The following is a 23,126-nucleotide window of genomic DNA, read 5'->3' as shown; positions in this document are numbered from 1 at the left end:
CATGTGCACTTTGAGGGAAATAATTCTACAGAAATAAACCGATCATACATAGTAGACTGTGTGTGTTGGAGTATGTCTCAGCATCTTAGCAATTCTCCGCGTCTGTATTCCCCAGCAACCGACGATCGCTCAACTTCACTGGTCCACTGGGCTAAGGATCTCCGCTGCAAAGACCCAGTTCCATGAATTCTTACGCAGGCCAAGTGGAAAGGATACAACCGCGTTCGGTGGAGCTCTCCCTCTACTGCCAAGTCAGTGAGTGGCCCCAACTGTAGTGCCACTTACTCTTTTTTCTTTCGCTTTTCTTTCCTTTCCTTTTTTTTTTTTTTTTTCCCTGTTTCCGTTGAACGATAGCAAACCAGTAACTAACCATTCCACTGCTCGGGGAATCGGGGCCGATATCCTCTCCACAGTCAAGGGAGAAAGTGCATGTGGTGCGGTGGCTATTCGGGCATAAATAGTTACTTCAATCCCATCGCCTCCCTTTGCCACCCCGCGATCATATATTCCACATTCCTCATCAATCTTCAATCTTCAATCCTCACCAACCTGTCTTTCTTCTCCTTCTTGTTTGCTAGATTATCTTTTAAGAATACCTATTACTATCGCGCCTAATTTTCCCAAAAAAAAACATCGAGTTCTTTTCACAATGAAGTTCTTCTCTTCGCTCGCTCTGCTGGTCTCCGCCGTGGCGGCCAACCCCATTCTCCGTACTCGCGACACGCCCAAGGACCTTTTCCATCTCAAGACCACTGGCGCTGACAACTCGGCACACAACGACCTCTACGTCTACGGCTACCACACCGGTGCTGGATTTAACGATGCTGTTCTCACCTCGGACGTTGGTACCGCAAGCCCGGCATTCCTGAACGGCACGAATGTCCAGTTCAGTCTCGACACACCTTTTCCTTGGGGGTTGGTAATGCGACCACAGAACAACTACGGCGGTAAGCTTTTCCCCCCTCTCCTGCCCTCGGGGCACAGGAACATTAGGATTAACATTTCCACAGCGTGGGAGCCGGTCGAGATCAACACCGGATATGGTAACAGTGATTTCTCCATCAACGGTGACAGTCTGGAGTGGTCGGAACAGCAGGGATTCGGCGGCTGGTTGGGTAAGTTTCCATTTCTAGTGGAGCCCTCAATCCAATGTCAGGAACTCGCCACTAACATCCCCGCAATAGTCTGCGACTGGTACCACAATGCGCCCCAGCTCTTCTATCTGTGGAAGTACCTCCAGCCTACAATTCCCTCCTCCTGCAGCAAGGTTCAACTCAACGTCGAACCAGTTTCCTAAAGCGGAGAATCTGCACGAGGTTTGCCACTGGCCTGCCATGGGTCTCGAAGTGACCGAGGCTTCGTGAGTGGTGCTTCCACAGGGGATCGGGTTAAGACGTTCTGGTCCCTGAGATGATTGTATCAATACCTGGATACATGTATATGCTGATTTAATGCTAATAATCATAATGAGTCGGTTGGGATGAGTTTTTGGATTTTGAGTGTATATTATTACACCGTGGTTGACGATCTTCGGTACTTAATGACCCTGATGTTACAGATAAATAGCAATAGCCAGAGAAAAGAAGAAAAATTCAATAAACATGGTGCGCATCCAATAGTCGTCAATAGTTGTTCAGTGGTAGGTTAAGCGACCGGGGAAACCCTTGACGGGAGAGAAAAGCATTCAGATCGTAGCGGTTTTTCAGAGATATAGTAGACAAAAAAAGCATGGAGATTATTTTGACAATAATTCCGGTACGTCACAAAAAAAAAAAAAAAAAGCCATGATAAGTTTATCGGCAACAAGAACGAAATTAGTTTGAACGAATGGGTTGAAGAAATCACACGGTCGCGCGACTGCCTCAGGCCGGCAACCGCCCCAAAAATAGCCCAAAATGTCTCACATGCGCCCAAAAAGGTTAGAACAACACCAATTAATCAAGTTGTTTCTTCGTTCCCGCTGGTCTTTTCTCATCGTCCTTTTCACCAGACCTTCCAATGCCTTTTGTCTATTTGTAGTCACTTGTGATTGCTGTGTTTTCTTTTTTCCCATTTCCCTCGTTTTTGCCCTCCCACTACAACACGTTGGGTTGTTACAATCCCAGTCACTCGCTTTGTTTACTCGTTCAGGGTCCCCTCATATCATATCATATCAGCCGATCTGCATGTTTCACCGGCCCACCAGTCTCGAATAGGACTTTTACAACCCCCCGTTACCATTTCCTTCCGCGCAGAACCATTCGTCAGCATTGCATTGAACACGATACACCTCGCTAGGTTCATCCATCCACCGTCGGCCAGCGTTCGTGACTTGGACACAATCGCTCGGAACTAGGGGGGCCACCGATCCGACCGTTGACTTAAATTTGAGATCTCCAGGGGTCCATCGATCCTCCATCTTGTGGTTCAAACTAGGCAGTGAATCTTTCGATTCAAGTCAATATGCGGTCCATCGCTCTTCTTCCTGTATTATGCCTCCTAGTCTTGCTGGGCATGGTCTCGGCTTGGCCACACCCGCACGGTGAAGTCGTGGCTAGAGCGGGTGAGTATCATCCGGAACCGCGATCATGCTTTGTTCAATAACCAACAGATCTCTATAGAAACAACCTCTGCAGAGACTGCTGCTGATAAAGCAACAACCGGTGCTGCTGCTACCACTGAGCAGAGCGCCACGAAGACCGAAACCCAGAGCGACGCCACAGAAACCGGTAAAAAGACAGGCAAAGAGACAGGGACAGCGACTGGCACAAAGACTGGAAAAGCGACGGGCAAGTCGACGAAGACGGGCACCGATGCCTCGTCTACCTCGATCGATCCTCGGGACCCCGTGGGTGGTATCTCGATGCTTACCTCTGCCGGAGCCACTACCTACTATAAGATCGGCGAATATGTGACCTTCCAATGGAAATACACATCGCTTCAAGTGACACCGTCGGCCGTCAACGTCGTCGCATCCTGCAGCAAGAATAGTGAAACCTATACCATCGCGAGCAACATGAGCGTCTCGGAAACTGGCAAGGTTGTCTGGGATACCAAGAAATACCAATCTAATGCGACGGTTCCGCTGCTGACCGCGACGTACACTTTGTATGTCTACGATGTGAACTCCACGCTTGGAGACACTGCTTCTGCTGGACACTTGGGCTCACAAATCGGTTACAACTTCGGAATGTACACTCCGCAGTCTTACACCCCACTTGACCGTACGTTCTCCCTTCTCCCATGGTCATTCAAGCCTCGTTTCTAAACAAGCTAACACTAACGCGCCCTAGATTACGTCTGTGCTACTTGCAACAGTGCCCTCACTAGCGCCGAACGCAACGCGATCAAGTTCGCCGTCGGCATGGCCGCTATCACCGTCGCATCCTTCACCTGGTTCGCAAGCGGCACCGGTGTCTTCTTCACGTAATTCTTCAAAACCGACCATTGATGAAGTTATACGTTACCGTTACTGCGTTGCATTTAGCTGAGCAATTTCTCATGATAGCGATCATCAGCAGGCTGGACTGGCGTTTATGTGATTGAATTGTGCAATATGGTTGGGATTGTGGTTTTGGATTTTCTTTTTCTCCCCCTCTTTGTCGATTAGAGCAGCAGCGGGATTGTTATAATTATTCTATATGATGTTAGTCATTGTTTTATATGATACTGTCAATAAATAAATAGCTAATAGGGCCTGATGTATATGAGGTCTAAATATTGTGAAGAATTCAGAGCAAGCAAATGCATCAAAACAATCACGTTGCCCAGACAGCAACGAACTGCAGACTTACTAGGCTATTCTACACCAACCCCAACCACATGCTAGTTCACTACGATAGTACAACAACTACCCGACTCCACAACAAAAACAGAAAAGGGCCATACAAGAGAACAAAGAACAAACCGCCCTAAGCGAGTAAACATGCCAGTTCAATACTAAAACTTAATACCCTCTTACCCGGCTAATAGTTGTAAATACATATATATCGCTTAGCCACAAGTACAAAATTCATTCTTCTTCGTATTGAATTGCGAAACGGATCATTTTTTACAAGATGATACACATCCAGGTTGATTCGGTAAAGACTAAAGCTTGATACTTCCTGGATCTGGTCTAATCCTTGCTCTGGAGGGATGCCTTTGGTTATCGTTGGCTTTGGCTTGTAGGTAGGCTGGATAGATATTTGGGGGTGGGAATAAGAGTTATAGGCTTGGACAGGGCATGGTCGTGTTGACTGAACTAGTCACTATAGGGAAGGTGTCTGTGATCCATATTTGAGGGAGCTCTCGTATGAGCCAGCCTTTTTTTTCTGGTGGGGGGGGGGAAGAGGTTTCATCCAAGGGGGAAGTAGTCTAAGATTCCTCGTCCTGGAGTATGGTTTTCAATGTAGTTTTGTGGTGGTCTGGTTGTTTAACTAGATGAGAAAGCATGGTATCTTGACAAATATTGAGTTGTAATGCGCCCGATAATGGGGCAATGTATAGTACAGCCGATGTTATAGGAATAGTGGTGCTATTGATATGATGAGGGTCGAATAATCAGATACAGCTTGGGTGATAAGCTTCCCAGATTGGTGGTTGCTGGGGCTCAGACAGCTGCTTCTGTTGCCGAATGACCGGTAGTTGTGCTGCGTTGTCTGTCATCTTGCCGCACTTTATGCAGGGTGTTTGTTTAACATCGGAGTAAGATGATATCATGTCCTGGTCTTTGTTAGCTTGTTTACTTGGGGTAGGTGGAGGAAATCACCCACAAGAAGATAGGCGAGGTCCCACTGTCGCGAACGAGAGTTCAAACAATCGGATGCTGCGCTCTCGAGTTTCGTCTTAGCTTGACCAGGCATCGTTCGGTTCGAGACCTGCCATTCAGGCACGCCGTTCACCTCTGATCCACCGACCGTATGTACCTTGAATGTCATACCGGCCTTTGGTAGGACAATAGTGACAGCCGTCTCAGATTTACTCGGCAAGACTCGCACTCCAGGCACATTCTTCTGGACGAATCTGTCGACAATCGCCCTCCAAAACCCTTCAGTCGACTGGATCCTCGAACGCTCGAGCTCTTCCTCAGACTTCCGCTGCTGCTCCATCCTTGCATTTTCCTCCTTGACAAGTTCTTCAAGAAGGGTACCATAATTCCGATCCCAAACACCGGTCGGTTGCAACAATTGCCCGCCATTCTCCTTGATCTGCGCATCGACACGTTGCCACACAGCGTTCATTTCAGGGCTGCGCCACATGTTCTGAAACTCTGTCACCTCGGCGACACCAGCCTTCGCAGCTTGCGAAAGCTGCTCATACAGCATCTGCGGCGACCTGGGTACTGCCCTCCCTGCCGCAGCCTTTGGATTTACAATAGGCACCAAAGGCTCCAACAAACGGTCCGGGAGCAGTGTCCGCAGTTGATGAATCTGGCATCGCATATTAGCCATGTATACCCAAGGATAAGCGGATGTTAAGACAAACCATAGCCTCCAATTCCTGGAGTTTTGCGAGAGATGATACGAGCTGCATTTCCGACTCAGAGACCTGCTTGCTTGCATTGGAGTCTTGTTGTATTGCCGGGGATGATGTGGTGTTGACAGTTGTGTTGTCACCCTCGGACTTGATGACATTGGTCTGGTTCGTATTACTATTGTTTGGCTTTGTTTCCGAGACCTTCAAGGGGCCTTGTTCAGATGGGTACTCCATCTTGGGTACCACAACTGGTACCGTGGGGAATTTCGGCGCAGCTTGTGATGTGCTGGTCATTGTTTCCGAGCACGGAGGGCGATGGGCTTGAAAATAAATTTCACTCCACGCGATGCGCGTCCTTGCGTACAAAAGTTCTTGAGAGAAAAAGATCCGACCAGAACGATGTTGAAGTGAATGTAGTGATAGTGAAATTCAAATGGGTAATTCAATACTCAATTAGATTCGATGCTTGATTGACTGGTCAAGTCCTCAATAATTAATAACAATGCGAGGAATGTGAATGCTACTTCTTTCTTATTCACTTTTCGTGAAATTTGAGGATGTGATTTAAAAGCTTCAAACGGCTGAATCAATGGGCGATATTCATCCAGTGACCAGACGGAAGTGCGCCACATGTTATATCAGCCACAGGTGGCTGGGGTTTTTCTACACATGTTGGGTACTTTGGTGCCTTAGGCACAAGACCTGTTCATGGCTAGAACTTAGTATACGAATCGAGCGTTGATACTCGATTGAGTTGATTTACTAAGGTCTATTCTTGGAAAACATTCTTTATTACTGGTATATTGTACCGGAAGAGTAGTCTAGCGCAGATAAATCCTGGAGACTTTCAGCTAATACATAACATACAGCCTAGAGCGACCTGTATCCAGGGTATGCCATTATGTACAGTCATAATCATTAAGACATTCAAGCATTGCATAATATCTGGTCAAATCAGTTTTTTTGCACTGATGAGTGAAGTCTGACCTTCACACCCCGATCATGCGACATGGTGAGAGTAGACAGGATCGCGGGCTGTTTCAATTCTGGGTCGGCGCACTCGAGGGTGTCAAAGCGTTGGATCAACTTGACAAGAGTATAACTTGCTTCTGTAAGTGCGTATTGCTCTATAAATCCCATGGTTAGCGTTTCTCTTGATATGGGGGAAAATGAAAATATAACTTACGACCAAGGCAGATCCGAGGGCCTCCGTTGAATGGAAGATAGTCCCAACCGCGTCTGCCATTTTCCTCCCAGCGCTCTGGACGGAACGAATGAGAATCGGATCCATATAAGTCTGTACGGCGGTGCATAGCGTAGACACTGTATGCGACAACTTGACCCTTTGGAACAAAGACTGGAGATCTTCCATCAGGACCGCCTCCAACTGGTAGGGAAGTATCCTTGGCAGCGACACGGAAGTTGAGAGGCACCGGGGGCAACAACCGGAGGACTAATCTTGTTAGCACTGTAAACTGTGACTGGCAAAGAGGCAAAAGCACATACCCTCGTTCAACACATATCGCAAGTATGGGATATCTTTTAGTTTTGCTTGTGTAATTTCTCCCTTCGGGTTTTGGCTATCCCCAAACTCGTCGATGATGGTTTGTCGCAACTTCTTCCAAACATCCTGGTTGCGTGACAAGTAGAAAAATGCAGAGCTGAGCAGACTGGCAGTGGTATCACGACCAGCCACAAGAATGTTGAGCATATTATCTCTCAGTACCTTTGGATCATCGTTGTCTGCAGCCAAAGCCTCCGCAAAAATATATCTATCAGACTTTTTATCCGGATTATTCTTGGATTGGATAGCAAGCTGAACATAGTGATCAACGACCTCGTGAACACGCTGATTGGCTTCACGGAACTCCTTCGGGTTGACCATCCAGTAAAAGTGCATAGCACGCGAGCGGGTTGTCAGATAGTCTTGGGCGGTACCAAATGCCTCTGCGAATCCCTGTGCACTTCCGACAGACGATCTCCCCAAGAGGCTTGCGCTGTTGGAAGATTCCAAAGCACCTACCGATTCTCCAAACAGGAAATGCGTGGCAGAGTCAATTGTTAGAAGGAAAAAGAGACGTTGAATGTCGAAACTGGAACCATCTCGGGGAATGAGATCAATCATGCGGGAGATATGACCGTCCATGAGCTCTAGGTCAGCCACCTAAGAGAGTCAGCAGTTATATCCTCCAGTAATTAGGGGGTTTCCATACCTGATCTCGGGTGAATTGAGGCCGTAACAGCCCACGTGCATGAGACCAGCCGGAACCATCGAGAGTAAAGATTCCGTCCCCAAGTAAAGGATAGAATTCACGATGTCTGGTTCCCAGGCCGAAATCGTTGAACTGGGTTGCCAAGAGAGCTTTGATATTCTCCGGTTCAATGGTTGACAACATCCATTTACCCAGAGCCTTCTGGGTATAAGTGTTTCCGAACCGCCCATACTGCCCGGCAAGATATTCAACCCATCGTTTGTGCCTGACTTCGTTGAGCAACCGTACAAACGATCGGATTCCAAGGATGCCTGATGGCCCTTGAGCGGCAGGTTGACATCCAAGAGATTGGGCTCGCTTGCGCTGCTGATAAAGTCGCTGGAGGTATTGCAGAACTAGGAAGGTAATGCACAGGGCACCAAACAGCGGAGCAATTTGGGCCAGCATGATGGCCGACGGAGTTACAGTTTTTTGAAGTAATGCAATATATGTACCGCTAAATGATGTGAATTGGACACGAATGAGAACCTAGGAATAGTGCCCGGGCGGGAAAGAGGAAGGTACTTATACATCGATTGACTGAAAGCACATGTGTAAGGGTGACTTCAAACATTGAATAATATGTACAGAGAAAGTTCATTGCGACCGAATACCGAGCACGAGGAAGTACTCCGTATCGAGAGAGACATAATCCAGGCACATGATTTGTTGGGCCATCGCAAGCATCTCCCAAAGAGGTTAGCTTTAAATCGCAAGATCGGCCCTCGGAGGTGGGAGGCTTGAACTTCATCCACTCCACATCTTCTACCTTTCTCATGCACCCCACATTACCGCCCCCTTTGTTAACTCCGCTTGCGTCACGTTCACCTTGGGAGCCTTGGGGCTTGAAGGCTTGAAGCATGGTAACCATTTTGTCAATGCTTCCTTGAACAGGTCGCGAGCCGCCTTTCCTTCCGTGGATAAGCCTTGAAAATCATAGCAATGCTCGGAATTTTTGAGAAGGTATCCGAACACTTTGTCCTCGCTCGTCTCGCCACAGTTCGGGATCTTAGTAGAGAACCTGATTCCATCGGGCGCAACCCCAGGCGCGATATCTTCAGTTGTCAGCATAGACAATGTTCTCCATGGATCAAACTCTCCGCCAGTGAAGAAAGTATTAGACGGTCGGATATTCCAGCCTCCGTACTCTTTGTTCAGGGCTTCCGTCTGTGGTCGTGATGGTAGCATGCCGTTTGCGACCGCCAACGCGAACTGGTTATTGCATACTTCCTGCTGATACTCCAGGGTCTGGTAGCGGGAGAGCAGTGAATGAGGGCCAAAATTGTTGCTTTGATAGAATCCCCACTCGGTGCAATACTGCCAACTCCAGCTGATAGAATCAGGGTCATAATATGCTATGTCCAGCTTACAAGACGGCTTAGCAGGATCACTAAGTCCTCTGCAATTGGTCTCCAAAATATTATTGACCAATGGCGTGAACGCTGGCCATGCAGCCCAACGTTCGGCCACATGCTTGCTTCCACGGACTGGGGCGAAGCCATCAGGACCTGCTACTTCCTGCGTTGTAGGATCCACTTCAAGATGCTGGCAGAGTTCGCGCAGAGTTCCTTCTGGACCGTCAAGGCCATAGTTCTGGAAATAGGTATAGATAGTCACCAAAGCTGCTGTGAAGCCTTCATTGCTGTTCTGCTCAGCTCCAGGGCCAAAAAATAGCTTTTTGGTAGCAGCAGCAGTGTGATTGTTTGATAGTTGCTGGTCTATATAACCTAGAGCTGCATGGATATCCTTGGCACAGTTTTCAAAACCATGTCCGACCAAACCATGGTAGACTTGGTCATAGTACATGCTCATATTCAGCTGTGCTTGGACCGGGGCAGAGGAAGAATAAGCGGCGAAGATAACGTCTGGGTACTCCTTACGGGCAAAAGCAGCACGAATTCCAGCATATGAACCTCCGACAAGGACCCAGGGTGTAGAGCTGGGGCTGAGATCAAGGTCGGCGAACTTTGGGCGGCTGAAGTTTTGCGCAAAATAGGGGATATCCTCAAGAGCTTGCTTGGTCGTAAGGTATTTAAAGTGCTCAGGCGGTGTATCCCTGCTAATTGGAAATGGAGTAGAGTTTCCGTAATATCTACATGCCGTTAGCTGCCTGCGCGACTTATAGTTATCCAGAGAAGAACAAACCTATGTTCCCATATAATACCCATCGCGTGAGTGTCCTCGAGGATTTTCCTGAAAAAGGACGAATTCGACGTCAAGTGAGATTTGGCAATACGCTCTGCGTTTGTTTCTCCGGCATCGTACATGATGATCGGACGCCCAGCCTCGTAATAGTCATCATTCACCCAGAATCGATTCTGGTATGTACCAACAGCCGTATCATTATGGTCGATAGGAATCTAAAAATGTGTTTAACTATGGATCCAAAACAACCATGAGAAAGGCAAGCGTAAACATACCGTGATGTATTCTGTGGTGATCTTCTCATCTTGAGTATTGGTCTTGGCGAGCACTGAATGTATAGTATTTTTGTTGGAAAGTGACCTGGGGTCCAAGTTCAACTCTGCAGCGAACTGCAGCTCTCGCATATACCTAGACCCTCCAAGCATCCCCATGCCCACAGCGGGGCCAGCCAGAAAACCAAGGCTGGGTAATATTAGAAAGAGGTCGAAACGCATATTGGTCTGAAGAGACAGAGACTTTTCATGCTCGCACGCGCATAAAATGTAAAATGCACAAAGGGTATCTCGAGAAGGTTACAGATAGCTTACCAGCAGAGAAAAGGGGTAGTACCCGTGTCTATTATATGTATGCGCAATGATTGATAGATACTCTTACCGGACGGCTGCGTCAACGAGACCACCCCAGTCTTGGCCGGGTCAGCCAATCCAATGTTAGTTCCTCATGACGTATCAGTAAAGGCCTTTCAGGATTACATTGTATGCAGTAGGCTCGTATAAAGTGAGCGAATATGTCTGAGTACGTTGGACAACATGTTACCTAATGCGGAAATGGGAGTGCTTGGAAGAATCCAGATTGGATGGCTTCGGACATCGGCCCGGGCGGTGGACAGATGCCACGCCTATAATATCGGTGTTTGTTGGCCCACCTGTGCACATGGCGCCAAGAGCCCTGTCGATCGTTAACTATTAGGGAATGTCATGAATGCCCCAACCACCAAATAAGATCAGAACTTGATTGAAAACGGTGAGTCTTTATATAGCTGAACTGAATCACTTTTAAGTTTAGCAACCAGTTAGACGGTCGTAATGCAGCCACCAAATTGCCGTGAACATTGAATGCCCGATGACTTCAATCTTGAAAGCTTCATACCTATGGTCTTGGAGCAGTAGTCTGGGTACAACATACCGTCAAGTGGTTCAGCCAGGAGGGCAATATGCTTGATTGAACAGCTCATTTCAAAGACCTCCACATATATTCCCTTCGAGAAGATAATTTTGATGGATTTATCCACTGAGCTGTTATGTACCAACGGCTGCGGCTGTAATATGCTAGGCAGGAGCAAAAGCAACTATCCCAGCTCATCCAGATGCCATTGTACGGTGTTTCGAGCCAAGCAGCAGTGGGTGCCTAGTTTGTACAATGCCCATGGATTGAGGGCTGTACAACGCCGATAACCCGCAATTTTATGAATTTGAGTGTTTGGACCTTCAAAGACAGTCAGCCGCCACATGTAACAGATGGAGTCTGAATACTGACACTACCCATGCACCTAGGAAGAGTGTACAAACCATAATTTCTATTGAAGACCGCATTTTACATATGGTCTACTTCCATTGCTATAGTCTTAGACTTTTTTTTTTGGGAGCCCGCAGGCTAAAACCATGGCAACTTGTGGATAATTGTTACACAAAAGGGGACAAATAGTAAACATGCATATTCCGTATATGATGGATGTATAGAAGTCTACAGACTGCACGATCACATCTTTTCTAGCAAGCGAGTTAGTGTCCACCCGTTGAATCTTTGATACGCTTTTTCAGACCAGCGTCGAAGACAAGAAGTATTGCTTGACTTGGAAGTGATACACTCAATGTGAAAAGGCATTATGTCAATGGCAGAAAACCCACCTTTATAAGTTCCTGTTTGATACGCAATAATCCTCAGAGTTAACCTTGTACAACCACGGGTTAGAGACTCATAAGGTCGAGGCCCTAACATACACCTCGAGCCGTGCTTCGGCTCAGCTCACAGATCGAAAGCATTCCTGAGGAGCATAATCAGCTCTTACTGTTTTCACGAGACCGACCTGAGGATAGCAATGCGGCAAGCGCCATGAAGTTGCTCGGCACCGCTGAGGCTGAAGTGGGGGCTGGGGTGGTACGAGGAAGCATCCATAAGCGCAATGGGCATTTCAATTATGATTAAGGCGACCCGTGACCATGTTCAGGTGATAATTCTTGTTTGATAGCACAGCAACTGCCACAACATGGACATCCTTGAGACGTGAACGCCAATCGTGAACACCAACCGTGAACTACTAATATACCATAGTTCGGCTCCCTTTAGCGATCATGTCCTGTAAAAATTTCTTTAGTGTGCAACCACAAGCCAACTTTTAGCGGAATGCATTTGATTGGCAGTGAAGTGCCATTTTAGGGTATGACCTTGTCTTATGATTGAACATCAATGGCCAAACATATCTCAGGTTTAAGACCGCCTCAAACTACGCATTGGCGTAGAGACATCGACAGCAGCCATGCATCAAAGAAAAGGGGTAAGCAACGCATCGCAGAATATTGCCAAAAGCAGGGTATACACTTAACCTCCAGCTTAGTCAATGTCTTGTCTGGAAACCGGTCCATAATGATATTTCTTGGCGACAAGCCGTCTACCATTGGCTGTTCACTGCAGAGGGGATCCAAGTGGTAGAGCTGAAGAATCCTCATGATACACTTTGGCTTCCATTTTCGGAGAAGCATTTATTTTAGGGTCATGCCAAGACGAAGTTCAATATAAAGCTTTTCGGCACATTTTCGCACAAGAACGGACGGATCACACCATTAAGTACCCTGATTGATGGAGATAGCATATGGCCCCACTGCACTAACATGGGACTGATGCACCAGTGTCCCAAATCCGCCGAGTCTGAAATCGGGACTCCGCATCGCTTCACGACGAAGTCCACCACTGAAGAACAGGAATATGGCCGTTTGTCCGGCAGGATTTACCCTGCTAAACAAACTGACATGCGATCGTCACATAGCTTCGGGTGCTCGCTATAAATACATCCGAAGTCATTTTCGCAAAGCGACCGGACAACACCAAAGCGCTTTCCTTGATGACCACAGAAGAGTTCCCAAGTTCAGAATAAAGGCGAAACACCTATGCGGAGTCCAGTGGATGACATACTCGCCTAGGTGACGCAGGGGTTCTTGGCCATGGGTTGCTCCCATAAATATCCAACGGCACTTCGGGGATTTCCTAAAAAACTGTAACTGCCGGTTTCAAAAAGGGAAACTTCGTCAGCGATCATCTTAGCGACGGCCAGTGCTCCGGTGTCCCCTGTACGTTCGTCGAGTCGTGCGCGCTACGCCTGGATTCTTAATAAACCATGGCTTTCGAGATTGGTGGAACTAAACTGGCCCATCTCTTCGAAAAATTAATCAGGGGTTTTGTTGCTCGTAGTTTGTCTTCATGCCCCTCTCGTGGTCTGGGCACTGGAGACTAGTAAAAGTCATGTTGGGAGCAAATATAAAGGGACAACGGCCGACAACATGACGAAGATGGAGGAAGAGGATACAACTCTGCAGAAGATTGACAGACAACATGTTGTCGAGAACCCTTCTTTTCTCGTCCTCTATTCTTTGGGCCAGAGTCGCCAATGCGGCTTTTGGAATTACCACCTCTGATGACTCCTACGTCATTGACGCTGGGTCGGAAAACCCTCTCAAATTTACAGTTTCCCGTTCGAGCTGTGATATTACCTCTATCAATTACTATGGCTCGGAACTTCAGTACTCCGGCAAGGGCAGCCACATTAATTCCGGCCTTGGAAGCGCAGATGTTTCTGCGGTAGAAGATGGTGAGCTAAGAATTACGACAAGTTATGTTGACCATGTATATACTGACAACTTATCTGTAAAGGGGACTACATCAAGGTTACCTGCGACACCGATACCTTGACACACTATTTTGTTGTCCACAATGGCGACCCGATCATTCACATGGCGACATACACTACAGAGGGTTAGTTTTACGTCCCGGCGCAAAGAAAGGAGTTCCTGACGTTTATCTGAATCAAATTCATTAGAGCCCTCCGTTGGCGAGCTGCGGTTCATTGCACGCCTTAACTCGGAGCTCCTACCGAACGAGGAACCGTTCGGCGATGTATCCACCACTGCGGGCGGCTCGGTCGTCGAAGGCTCGGATGTGGTAAGTACAAAAATGACACAAGGACATGAAGGTAGCTGACGAAGACTATAGTTTCTTGTAGACGGGGAGACCCGTAGCAAGTTCTACTCCAGCCAGCGCTTCATCGATGACCAGAGACATTGTAAGGCACATACTTGCTGACTGTAGCGCATGGCTAACCTACTTCTAGGTATCGCCGGAGGTGCCCACCGTGTTTGCATGATCCTCAACCAATACGAGACTTCCTCGGGTGGTCCTTTCTTCCGGTCAGTACAATATCTGCGACGCAACATGCTTGCATACTAATCTTAACAGCGATATCAACTCCAACAACGGCGGTGACTACAACTCCCTCTACTGGTATATGGTACGTTTGATAAACCATCTTTTTCGGTTATCTTGTTAACGAAGGCAGAACTCGGGCCACGTCCAAACAGAGGACAGACGCCAGGGTCTCCATGGGCCATACTCGATGTACTTCAGCCGCAGTGGAACACCCAGTACCGATATTGACACATCCTTCTTCGCGAACCTGGACATCAAGGGCTACGTCGCTGCCGACGGTCGCGGAACTGTATCCGGAACTGCATCTGGAGCCGACTCTAGCTTCAAATGGGTCGTTCACTGGTACGATACTCGTGCAATAATAGCATCTGATTTGTCCTAATAATAAATACAGGTACAACGCCGATGCCCAGTACTGGACCTACGCCTCTTCAGATGGTAGCTTCACTTCCCCGGCCATGAAGCCAGGCGATTACACCATGGTCTACTACCAGGGCGAATACAAGGTAGCCGAGACCTCTGTTTCTGTTACAGCCGGATCATCAACAAGCAAGGACATCTCCGGATCCGTGGAAACAGGCGACACCATCTTCAAGATCGGTGACTGGGATGGAACGTATGTGTCCTATTTCACCCTTACTACAAAGTCACATATGGGTATAACTGACCTATCACCCCTAGACCAACCGGCTTCCGCAACGCAGAGAACCAACTGCGGATGCACCCCTCGGACTCGCGCATGTCATCCTGGGGACCCCTTACCTACACCGTAGGAAGCTCCGAGCTCACTGACTTCCCAATGGCTGCCTTCAAGGGCGTCAACGACCCCGTCACAATCAAATTCACAGCCACTTCCTCCCAAACCGGCGCCGCTACCCTGCGTATCGGAACGACCCTCTCGTTCGCAGGCGGTCGTCCTCAAGCTACTGTGAGGAACCCCATTCTAAAACCGACACACATACACATAATCCGAGAACCAAAACACACTAACAAAACCCAGATCAACGACTACGAAGGCGAGGCCCCCTCTGCACCCACAAACCTCGACTCCCGCGGCGTTACTCGCGGAGCCTACCGCGGCTTCGGCGACGTATACGACGTGAGCGTTCCATCTGGAACAATCGTCGAAGGAGAAAACACTGTGCGCACCCCTCAATTCCCTTCCCGCATCCCCCAAAAGTTCATAATTAACACAACCATCAGATCACAATCAGCATCATTTCCGGAAGCTCCGGTGATGAGTTCCTTGCTCCTAACGTCGTAAGTGCTTACTTGCTTTCTTTGGGTTATTGCCTTGGCTATGGATTGGTTGGCTAATGACTTCCTTACTCTAGATTTTTGACTGCATTGAGCTGTTCCAATAAGGATATGATTGGTGCACCAGGTGGTCTTGCACATATTCATATTGATTGAAGCTGGCTATGGAATGGCCAGCGTCTTGTCCATAGTGAAGTAATTAACGGGTCTACCCTTCATTGATTGGATTATAGTTGACATTGAACTGGACATTGTAGAAAAGGATTGATAAACGGACACCCCATCCGAGTATATCAATATCCTACGTCCCACCTTCTGAGCGTGCCCTCCGGAACTGAAAGAAACTAGAATGACTCGAGTATTTACAAATGCCCTGAATGGCTACAAAAACTCATATAAAATATCATCACAGTACTCACTTATCCCCGTATTCATCCCCCCCTATCAAAGTAAGACATGTCTTCCACAACAATTGCCTACACCAAACACGATCATAACCATAACCACATAGATAATCAGCCACTACAATATAAGCAAACACGTAGTCGATTACCATCAAAGATCATCTATCCTCACAGCATACCCCTAAAAAAATCGAAACTCTAAAGTCCACCCTCCGATCCGTCAATCAGGATCCCAAACACTAATCCCAAAATCACAAAAACGATAATAACTCGGGACGATTCTTTGGGAAAGTAAGTAACCTGCAAGTCCCACCGCAGCAGATGGGAACATTCCTCAAAGAACGGTGCAACAAGGGCTTAACCTTGTAGTGAATTAAAGTGAGGTTCCAGACAAAGGGCTATGGGAGATAGACCCTCTCAGGCCTTTTTGGGTAGTAGATTTGCAGTGAGACTAGTTTGGAAATCGAAGCTTTGTTGCATTCTGATATATTCTGTTTATTTTACTCATCATTATCTTTTGACTTGGGGTTTTCAGCTACAGGAGTCTTCCTTGCCCTTTTATACATGGTTACCTAGAGTATATATCTGATTGCATCATTTTACATGATGTTTTCCATGGCTATGTGTCCTCTGGCTACCAGTAGATGGTATAGTAACAAGGCGTTGAAATAGTAGCTTGCTCAAGAATGTTATAGGTGGGTATTTAGCTGTAAACAGCCTCGATGTGGCTTTTTCAGTATGATAATTTTGACAGGCCTTTCACACCTTTCTTATTAATTTGTATCTTGTTGTTGTTGATATCATAAAGACAAATTATTCTCTATTATTATCAAGTAAAATCTGGGATGACCAAAAGCCACCTAAAAAGATAAAGAGTCTATCTATATCTTACAACCTCAACCTCCTAAAAGCAACAACAGCACCAACACCCACAACACCGGCGCTCAAAAGCCAAGTCCACCAACTAGACCGAGACCCATACTCCACATCATCCTCCCCATGCACCAGCTTTCCTCCAACCCAGACACCCTTGACATTACGATCATTACCACTCCACACCCACTTGTGGATCTTCTCTTCCCATGTCTCCCATCCAAAGACATCAACCTGGCTTTCACCACTGCTATACCGACTTGCAGGCAAGAACCGTCCCAAATGGATCAGCTGCGCATCGAATAGCATGCCGTCGTCGAATCCACCGATATCATTCTCCATGTTGACCGCCGCTGCGCCGCCGCGTGTAGCGAGGTATAACGCCTCTTCGACGCTTAGGACGAGTCTCTTTCCTTCATCGCCTTCGCTGGCCGGTTCTACATGGCGAAGTAACCGGGAAACGAGACAGGCTTGTCGAACGGCTTCTAAGATACTGGGACTATACCCGCCGCTGACATCCGTGCCGAGACCGACAGTGATGCCCTTGTCAAGGAGCTTGCGAACGGGACAGATGCCGGATCCCAGGGCGGAGTTTGACGCGGGACAGTGAGAGACCTTGGCGCCTCGATTGTGGATAAGATCTTGCTCATCGGGCGATAGATGGACGCCATGGGCGAGGATAGTTCGTGGTGTGAGAAGGCCATATGTGTCGTACACGTCGGCGTAGCTCTTGGCACTTGGGAATTGGCAGTGGACGTCATGGATTTCTTGTTTGTTCTCGGAGATGTGCGTCTGAATGTGCAGGGGGGGCTCATAGGAAGCGGCTAGGTCGGCTAGACCACGCATTGCTTTCGGGGTGCATGTTAAGGCAAAGCGCGGGGTGATGATTGGCTTTATCATGGTTCCTTGCGGATCGATGGACTGGATGTACGAGATGACTTCCTTGTTTAATTCGACGGATTCTTCAGTTGAGGAGTCGATATAGTAGGGCTCGGAGAAGTCCGGATTGTCCATGCAGACGCGGCCGATGAGCGCTCGCTGGCCACGTTTTTGGCATAGCGTTGCCAGCAGGTTCGTAGCCGAGACATGAATGGTAGCGAAGTAGGAGGCGAAGGTTGTGCCGTTAGCTAGAGTGCGCGAGACGACCTGATTGTAGACCCTAAATGCCCTGGGGGACGGGATGTTGGGAAGGGAGCTCCCGAATGAAGCCTCCATCGGGAAGGTATACTGCTTTAGCCAGTCAAGAAGAGTAGTGGAACCGAAGAGCCCATTGTTGGGGTACTGGGGTGCGTGAATGTGAGTGTCTAAACCTGTCAGTATCTGTATACATGAATCTATGACTACGCGCCTATTCATACGGGGCAGAGAATCGAGTCACCACTTACCAATGAACCCAGGAAAGAAGAATTCATTATATTCTTCCCTCGCCCGGACGATCTTTACTCTCGTCCCAGATTTATATCGGGGAGCATCCTCAGGGATCCAGCTCTTTTCTTTCAATAGGTCGTGCAGATCACCCACAGTGATGACAGTCCAGTCGGTACCTTTGATTCGACCATCGGCGGCGGAAACCCATAAAGCCCCCTGTTGGATAGCGAGGGTCTTTGACGTGGATCGAGGAAGATGTACAAATGTACCGACGAAGACAATGTATGCCGGGGCCATGTTGGTGTTTCGTGATTCTCTCGATTCTCAACGATATAAATTGAGGTTACGTTGCAATGGGGCCAAGTAGCACCAGCTCAGCTCGTACGGATCAATATGAGACCAGTCGAAAACAAGGGATAGAAGTAGCAGGATACGCTCTGCGTGTAGATCAATTGAATTCTCCCAAACTACACACCATAAGTTAGCATAGATTCCTCAAAATGAATAGAATGTCATGAATTCACCTTGAATACTGATGTGTATGCAAAGGAAAACTACTGCGCTACTCCTGTCATCGACGGAAGGATGACCGTTGGAACTTTATCTTATCTACCTGACAGAGCACTAATGGACTGTACGTACCACCACGGGATGATGTTGTGTACTTTTCAACACTCGAGGGAGAGACAGGCTTCTTATAAGCTCGAGACTTCATCCAAGAAGGGAAATGTCATCATTCTTGAAGATTGAGCTCCTTCCAACTCCACAAGGACCACATCCGCATCTCAGATTGGACGTGACCTCGGGTCACGGCCGGTTCCGATGCCAAGAATGGTTTAGTGCAGAGGAGATAAGATAGTCATAGGCACAACAGAGGATCCGGAGGGATTCTGACCACTCAGGAGGCTGAGTAAAAGCAATCTTTTACTTAAGAGCTGACACGAAGTCTTCACGTGCCATCCGTCCCCCTCTTGAGGGTGACTTCCTAATCAAGTAAATGCTGACTACTTCCAGGTTTGAATTTTGAACTGATCTGGAAGTTCAGCCCCAGCCATGATTAAAATCAAGTTACTTGGGTAGGTACGCGACGAACAGCTGAACATCAACCGCTTGTATGGCGGCAAGTATCATTCACTTTGCTAAGACGAGTCTTTTTGTACAACTCAAATGTGCAAATAATAACCAGAACGCCCCCGAATGTCTATCATGAATGTTGAATCTTGGCGTCGTGTCACCATCATTATGCCAACCCAAAACTCAAGCAACTAAACATGTGTTGAAGATATGTATCTCGCAGGCGATAATAATGAACAATCAAACATGGGTATCATATATCTACTCAGAATCCTCCACAGGACCGCAAGTGCAGAACAGGTTTTGGTCACCGTAAGCTGTAAAAGTTAAGTTAGCTTTTGCTCCTGATCAAATAAGACAAGCAAATTCGAGGAAACTTACCATCATCCACACGAGTCACAGAAGGCCAGAACTTCTTCTCCACAAGATAAGGCAAGGGGTAGGCGGCCGTCTCCCGAGTGTACGAGCGGTTCCACTCGTTGGACAAAAGATCGCGCTGAGTGTGAGGGGACATCTTCAGCACATTGCCCTCACGTGGCTGCGCGCCGCTCTCCACCTCAGCAATCTCCTGCCGAATGGAGATCAGAGCATCGCAGAAGCGATCCAGCTCTGCCTTGCTCTCCGACTCGGTGGGTTCGATCATGAGGGTGTTGGACACGGGCCAGGACATGGTTGGGGCGTGGAAGCCGTAATCCTGGAGACGCTTGGCAATATCGATGGCCTCAACGCCGCAAGTCTCCTTGAACTTGCGGACATCAAGGATAAACTCGTGGGCACAGCGACCGTTCTCGTTGGTGTACAGGATCGGGTAGTGTGGCTTCAGCCGAGAGAGAATGTAATTGGCGTTGAGCAGGGTGATCTTTGTCGCGTGGGTAAGACCCTTGGCACCCATCATGTTGATGTAGTTGAAGGTGATGGGCAGGATGCTGGCGCTACCCCAGGGAGCAGCGCTGATCGGGGGCGAAGAGGATTCCGTACGCTTAGACTGAAGGTATTCGCTGGCCGGGTGAGACGGCAGGAATGGGCGCAGGTGCTCTGCAACACCGATAGGACCAACACCAGGACCACCGCCACCGTGAGGAATACAGAAGGTCTTGTGCAGGTTGAGATGGCAGACATCGGCACCAATCTCGCCAGGGGAGCAGAGACCAATTTGGGCGTTCATGTTGGCACCATCCATGTAGACTTGTCCACCATGCTGGTGCACGATCTCGCAGGCCTCCTTGACACCAGGCTCGTACACACCGAAAGTGCTAGGATAGGTGATCATAACAGCGGCCAGCTCATCCTTGTGCTTCTCACACTTGGCCTTGAGATCTTCAAGGTCCAAGTTGCTAGTCTTCATGTCACACTTAATGGTAACAACCTTCATGCCAGCCATGGCGGCACTGGCTGGGTTTGTTCCATGAGCAGACACGGGAATCAGACAGATATTGCGCTTGGACTGACCGTTAGCCTCCAGGTACTTCTTGATGACACGCAGACCAGCGAATTCACCCTGGGCACCAGAGTTAGGCTGGACAGTGACTTCAGCCATACCAGTGATGTCGGCGAGTTGCTGTTCCAGATCATCAATCATCTGGGTGTAACCCTTGGCGACATCTGCAGGCAAAAAGGGGTGCATCTGAGAGAACTCAGGCCAGGAGATCGGGATCATCTCGGTGGTTGCGTTGAGCTTCATAGTGCAGGAGCCCAGAGGGATCATAGAGTGAGCCAGAGACAGGTCCTTGGACTCCAGATGACGGATGTACCGGAGCATTTCCGTCTCCGAGTGGTGGGTGTTGAATACAGGGTGAGTCAGATATTCTGAAGTCCGCTCAAGGCTGGCTGGAAGAGGAGAGATACCAAGCTCCCCATCAATGGACACTTCACCCTTGGAAGCATGAGTAGCAAACACCTGCAAAAGGGACTTGACCTCTTCACGCCCGCTCGTCTCATCCAGAGAGATACCGATCTTGGTAGGGTTCACGCGGCGGAGGAAGATAGACTGTTCCCGGGCAGCTGCAACAATGGCGTCTGCCTCTTCGCTGCTGGACAGCTCTACAGTAACGGTGTCGAAAATCGCACCGCCATCGGCGACGTTGGTCTTAATCGGAACGTTGTAGCCCAGAGCAGCAAGCTTCGCCTGCAAAGTCGAAGTCATGGACATGATGCGTTGAGCAATGGATTTCAGGCCAGTCGGGCCGTGGTAAACAGCATACATGGCGCTCATGTTGGCGAGAAGGGCCTGAGCAGTGCAGATGTTGCTAGTGGCTTTCTCACGACGGATATGCTGCTCTCGGGTCTGCAGAGCCAATCTCAAAGCACGGTTGCCGAGACGATCTTTGGAGACACCCACAACACGACCAGGAACCTTACGCTTGTACTTGTCGACACAAGCGAAGAACGCTGCATGCGGACCACCGTATCCCATAGGAACACCGAATCTCTGGGCATTACCGAACGCGATATCAGCTCCAAACTCTCCGGGTGCCTTCAAAACGGTCAAAGCCATCAAGTCCGTGGCGACGCTGAAGGTACCGCCAGCGCCGTGAATAGTGTCACTCAAGGCCTGGAAGTCATAGATGCCACCCTCAGTATCCGGATATTGAGCAAGCACACCAATGAGATTGTCGCCTTGTTCCTTCACCAACTTGAAATCATCCGCCAGAACGTCACCGATAACCAGGTTGATACCGAAGCCCTCAGCGCGCGACCGCATCACGGCGATTGTCTGAGGGTGGCAAAGATGGGAAACAACGTAAGCCTTACCGGGCTTCTTCTGTTTCGAAGCAGGCATAGTAGCGAAAGACATGGTCATCGCCTCGGCAGCAGCGGTAGCTTCGTCAAGAACGGAGGCGTTGGCGAATGGCAAGCCCGTCAAGTCGGCAGTCAATGTTTGGAAGTTCAGGAGTGACTCCAGACGACCCTGGCTGATCTCAGGCTGGTAGGGGGTGTAGCTGGTGTACCATGCGGGGTTCTCCAAGACATTGCGGAGGACCACGGGAGGAACAATTGTACCGTAATAACCAGTTCCGATGTAAGTCTTGCCAGAAACATCAATTTGCTTCCGGTAGACATCCAAGAGCTTCAGCATATCGGTCTCTCCGAGACCACCGCCCACATTGTCCCGGTACAGATTCGTTTTGGCGTGAGGATCGGTAACCTTCAAGTCCTTCTTGGACAGAATGTCTGCGGGAAGCACCTGTTTTACGAAGTCGTCGAGAGACGCCACTGGGGGGTCAAGAGTGGCCAGCATTTCCTTTGCGGCGTCTGGCGAAGGACCGATATGACGCCTGGGAAAGGTGTCGAGGGGCTGGAAGAGATCGCGGGGGTGAGGGTCGCCATGGTCAGCTACTGAGCTTGTGTAGACCGGTCGCGACGGCTGCTGTGTAGCTGTGTGCAGGGCGCGATGGGTGGCGCGGAAGGGAGAGGATGGAGAAGCTCTGCGGAATGCAATGGGGGAAGGGGCAGAGCGCAAGCGAGTCCGAAGAGCAAGCTGGCGAGTGCCACGAAGGGCGCACCAGGATGCAGCCATGGTGATAATGTGAGAGTCCAACGGACTGCGGTGTTCAATGGTTTGGCTAAGCCAAGGGATAGAAGTATGTACTGATCTAGTAAATCCCCGGCGATAGCTCAACACATGAGATAGTAAGATAGTTGGATAGAGGAGGGGAGAGAAATACAATTGAAAAGAACAGGGAGACAAGATTTAAAAAAGAGAAGAATGAAAAAGGGCTCTAGGGAAAAACTTATCGAGCAAAGTCATACAATCTTTGGATTCCTTCGGCCGGCAGGAAAACCGCGGGCGATACGGACAATCACGGGAAACTGTCGATAACCCGATAACGCTGGCTCCCGA

The 23,126-nt window shown here is 48.7% G+C and overlaps 8 protein-coding genes across 8 annotated transcripts; 3 read left to right on the top strand and 5 right to left on the bottom strand.

Moving 5' to 3' along the window:
* Nucleotides 1-423: 423 nt before the first annotated feature.
* On the top strand, nucleotides 424-1,555 carry BDV27DRAFT_7937 (uncharacterized protein). The gene is made up of 3 exons (XM_032077615.1): nucleotides 424-947; nucleotides 1,011-1,115; nucleotides 1,185-1,555. Exons 1-3 carry the CDS (start codon nucleotides 650-652, stop codon nucleotides 1,295-1,297), a joined length of 516 nt encoding a protein of 171 aa, XP_031926439.1. The 5' UTR covers nucleotides 424-649; the 3' UTR covers nucleotides 1,298-1,555.
* Nucleotides 1,556-1,981: 426 nt separating this feature from the next.
* BDV27DRAFT_130066 (uncharacterized protein) lies at nucleotides 1,982-3,734 on the top strand. Its single transcript, XM_032067349.1, has 3 exons — nucleotides 1,982-2,542; nucleotides 2,601-3,203; nucleotides 3,273-3,734. The coding sequence occupies exons 1-3, from the start codon at nucleotides 2,443-2,445 to the stop codon at nucleotides 3,407-3,409; spliced, it is 840 nt and encodes a 279-aa protein (XP_031926438.1). The 5' UTR covers nucleotides 1,982-2,442; the 3' UTR covers nucleotides 3,410-3,734.
* Nucleotides 3,735-4,405: 671 nt separating this feature from the next.
* Nucleotides 4,406-5,967, bottom strand: BDV27DRAFT_130065 (RNA polymerase II mediator complex subunit MED27 domain-containing protein). Its single transcript, XM_032067348.1, has 3 exons — nucleotides 5,446-5,967; nucleotides 4,734-5,390; nucleotides 4,406-4,683 (listed from the first exon to the last, which is right to left on the bottom strand). Exons 1-3 carry the CDS (start codon nucleotides 5,728-5,730, stop codon nucleotides 4,522-4,524), a joined length of 1,104 nt encoding a protein of 367 aa, XP_031926437.1. The 5' UTR covers nucleotides 5,731-5,967; the 3' UTR covers nucleotides 4,406-4,521.
* A 289-nt stretch (nucleotides 5,968-6,256) lies between these two features.
* On the bottom strand, nucleotides 6,257-8,279 carry BDV27DRAFT_7912 (cytochrome P450). Its single transcript, XM_032077606.1, has 4 exons — nucleotides 7,650-8,279; nucleotides 6,943-7,600; nucleotides 6,623-6,889; nucleotides 6,257-6,563 (listed from the first exon to the last, which is right to left on the bottom strand). The coding sequence occupies exons 1-4, from the start codon at nucleotides 8,094-8,096 to the stop codon at nucleotides 6,391-6,393; spliced, it is 1,545 nt and encodes a 514-aa protein (XP_031926436.1). The 5' UTR covers nucleotides 8,097-8,279; the 3' UTR covers nucleotides 6,257-6,390.
* BDV27DRAFT_165501 (putative serine peptidase, family S28) lies at nucleotides 8,280-10,327 on the bottom strand (the record flags this gene model as incomplete). Its single annotated transcript, XM_032073953.1, has 3 exons — nucleotides 8,280-9,780; nucleotides 9,834-10,048; nucleotides 10,109-10,327. 3 exons carry the CDS (start codon nucleotides 10,325-10,327, stop codon nucleotides 8,463-8,465), a joined length of 1,752 nt encoding a protein of 583 aa, XP_031926435.1. The 3' UTR covers nucleotides 8,280-8,462.
* Nucleotides 10,328-13,439: 3,112 nt separating this feature from the next.
* On the top strand, nucleotides 13,440-15,673 carry rglA (putative rhamnogalacturonase B; the record flags this gene model as incomplete). Its single annotated transcript, XM_032072786.1, has 12 exons — nucleotides 13,440-13,695; nucleotides 13,758-13,859; nucleotides 13,924-14,045; nucleotides 14,097-14,166; nucleotides 14,215-14,290; nucleotides 14,340-14,391; nucleotides 14,440-14,651; nucleotides 14,704-14,925; nucleotides 14,991-15,237; nucleotides 15,310-15,450; nucleotides 15,513-15,569; nucleotides 15,644-15,673. 12 exons carry the CDS (start codon nucleotides 13,440-13,442, stop codon nucleotides 15,671-15,673), a joined length of 1,587 nt encoding a protein of 528 aa, XP_031926434.1.
* A 1,095-nt stretch (nucleotides 15,674-16,768) lies between these two features.
* On the bottom strand, nucleotides 16,769-18,924 carry BDV27DRAFT_130057 (chlorohydrolase family protein). The gene is made up of 3 exons (XM_032067347.1): nucleotides 18,736-18,924; nucleotides 18,229-18,678; nucleotides 16,769-18,147 (listed from the first exon to the last, which is right to left on the bottom strand). The coding sequence occupies exons 2-3, from the start codon at nucleotides 18,506-18,508 to the stop codon at nucleotides 16,859-16,861; spliced, it is 1,569 nt and encodes a 522-aa protein (XP_031926433.1). The 5' UTR covers nucleotides 18,509-18,678; nucleotides 18,736-18,924; the 3' UTR covers nucleotides 16,769-16,858.
* A 383-nt stretch (nucleotides 18,925-19,307) lies between these two features.
* Nucleotides 19,308-23,016, bottom strand: BDV27DRAFT_130056 (glycine decarboxylase subunit P). Its single transcript, XM_032067346.1, has 2 exons — nucleotides 19,667-23,016; nucleotides 19,308-19,602 (listed from the first exon to the last, which is right to left on the bottom strand). Exons 1-2 carry the CDS (start codon nucleotides 22,800-22,802, stop codon nucleotides 19,547-19,549), a joined length of 3,192 nt encoding a protein of 1,063 aa, XP_031926432.1. The 5' UTR covers nucleotides 22,803-23,016; the 3' UTR covers nucleotides 19,308-19,546.
* Between the last annotated feature and the right edge of the window lie 110 nt (nucleotides 23,017-23,126).

This window comes from Aspergillus caelatus (assembly GCF_009193585.1).
Source record: "Aspergillus caelatus strain CBS 763.97 unplaced genomic scaffold BDV27scaffold_116, whole genome shotgun sequence".
Classification (NCBI taxonomy): Eukaryota; Fungi; Ascomycota; class Eurotiomycetes; order Eurotiales; family Aspergillaceae; genus Aspergillus; species Aspergillus caelatus.
This window is presented reverse-complemented; position numbering and strand designations above follow the sequence as displayed.

Coding starts and splice junctions, on each gene's coding strand:
- BDV27DRAFT_130056 (XM_032067346.1), bottom strand. CDS start 22,802: ATGGCTGCATCCTGGTGCGCCCTTCGTGGCACTCGCCAGCTTGCTCTT. Junction 19,603..19,666: donor TGTGACTCGTGTGGATGATG/GTAAGTTTCCTC, acceptor TAACTTTTACAG/CTTACGGTGACCAAAACCTG.
- BDV27DRAFT_130065 (XM_032067348.1), bottom strand. CDS start 5,730: ATGACCAGCACATCACAAGCTGCGCCGAAATTCCCCACGGTACCAGTT. Junction 5,391..5,445: donor TCCAGGAATTGGAGGCTATG/GTTTGTCTTAAC, acceptor ATGCGATGCCAG/ATTCATCAACTGCGGACACT. Junction 4,684..4,733: donor GGGACCTCGCCTATCTTCTT/GTGGGTGATTTC, acceptor AACAAAGACCAG/GACATGATATCATCTTACTC.
- BDV27DRAFT_7937 (XM_032077615.1), top strand. CDS start 650: ATGAAGTTCTTCTCTTCGCTCGCTCTGCTGGTCTCCGCCGTGGCGGCC. Junction 948..1,010: donor ACCACAGAACAACTACGGCG/GTAAGCTTTTCC, acceptor ACATTTCCACAG/CGTGGGAGCCGGTCGAGATC. Junction 1,116..1,184: donor GGGATTCGGCGGCTGGTTGG/GTAAGTTTCCAT, acceptor TCCCCGCAATAG/TCTGCGACTGGTACCACAAT.
- BDV27DRAFT_130066 (XM_032067349.1), top strand. CDS start 2,443: ATGCGGTCCATCGCTCTTCTTCCTGTATTATGCCTCCTAGTCTTGCTG. Junction 2,543..2,600: donor TGAAGTCGTGGCTAGAGCGG/GTGAGTATCATC, acceptor AGATCTCTATAG/AAACAACCTCTGCAGAGACT. Junction 3,204..3,272: donor GTCTTACACCCCACTTGACC/GTACGTTCTCCC, acceptor AACGCGCCCTAG/ATTACGTCTGTGCTACTTGC.
- BDV27DRAFT_7912 (XM_032077606.1), bottom strand. CDS start 8,096: ATGCTGGCCCAAATTGCTCCGCTGTTTGGTGCCCTGTGCATTACCTTC. Junction 7,601..7,649: donor CTCAATTCACCCGAGATCAG/GTATGGAAACCC, acceptor TGACTCTCTTAG/GTGGCTGACCTAGAGCTCAT. Junction 6,564..6,622: donor CCCTCGGATCTGCCTTGGTC/GTAAGTTATATT, acceptor TGGGATTTATAG/AGCAATACGCACTTACAGAA.
- BDV27DRAFT_130057 (XM_032067347.1), bottom strand. CDS start 18,508: ATGGCCCCGGCATACATTGTCTTCGTCGGTACATTTGTACATCTTCCT. Junction 18,148..18,228: donor CTTCTTTCCTGGGTTCATTG/GTAAGTGGTGAC, acceptor TGACAGGTTTAG/ACACTCACATTCACGCACCC.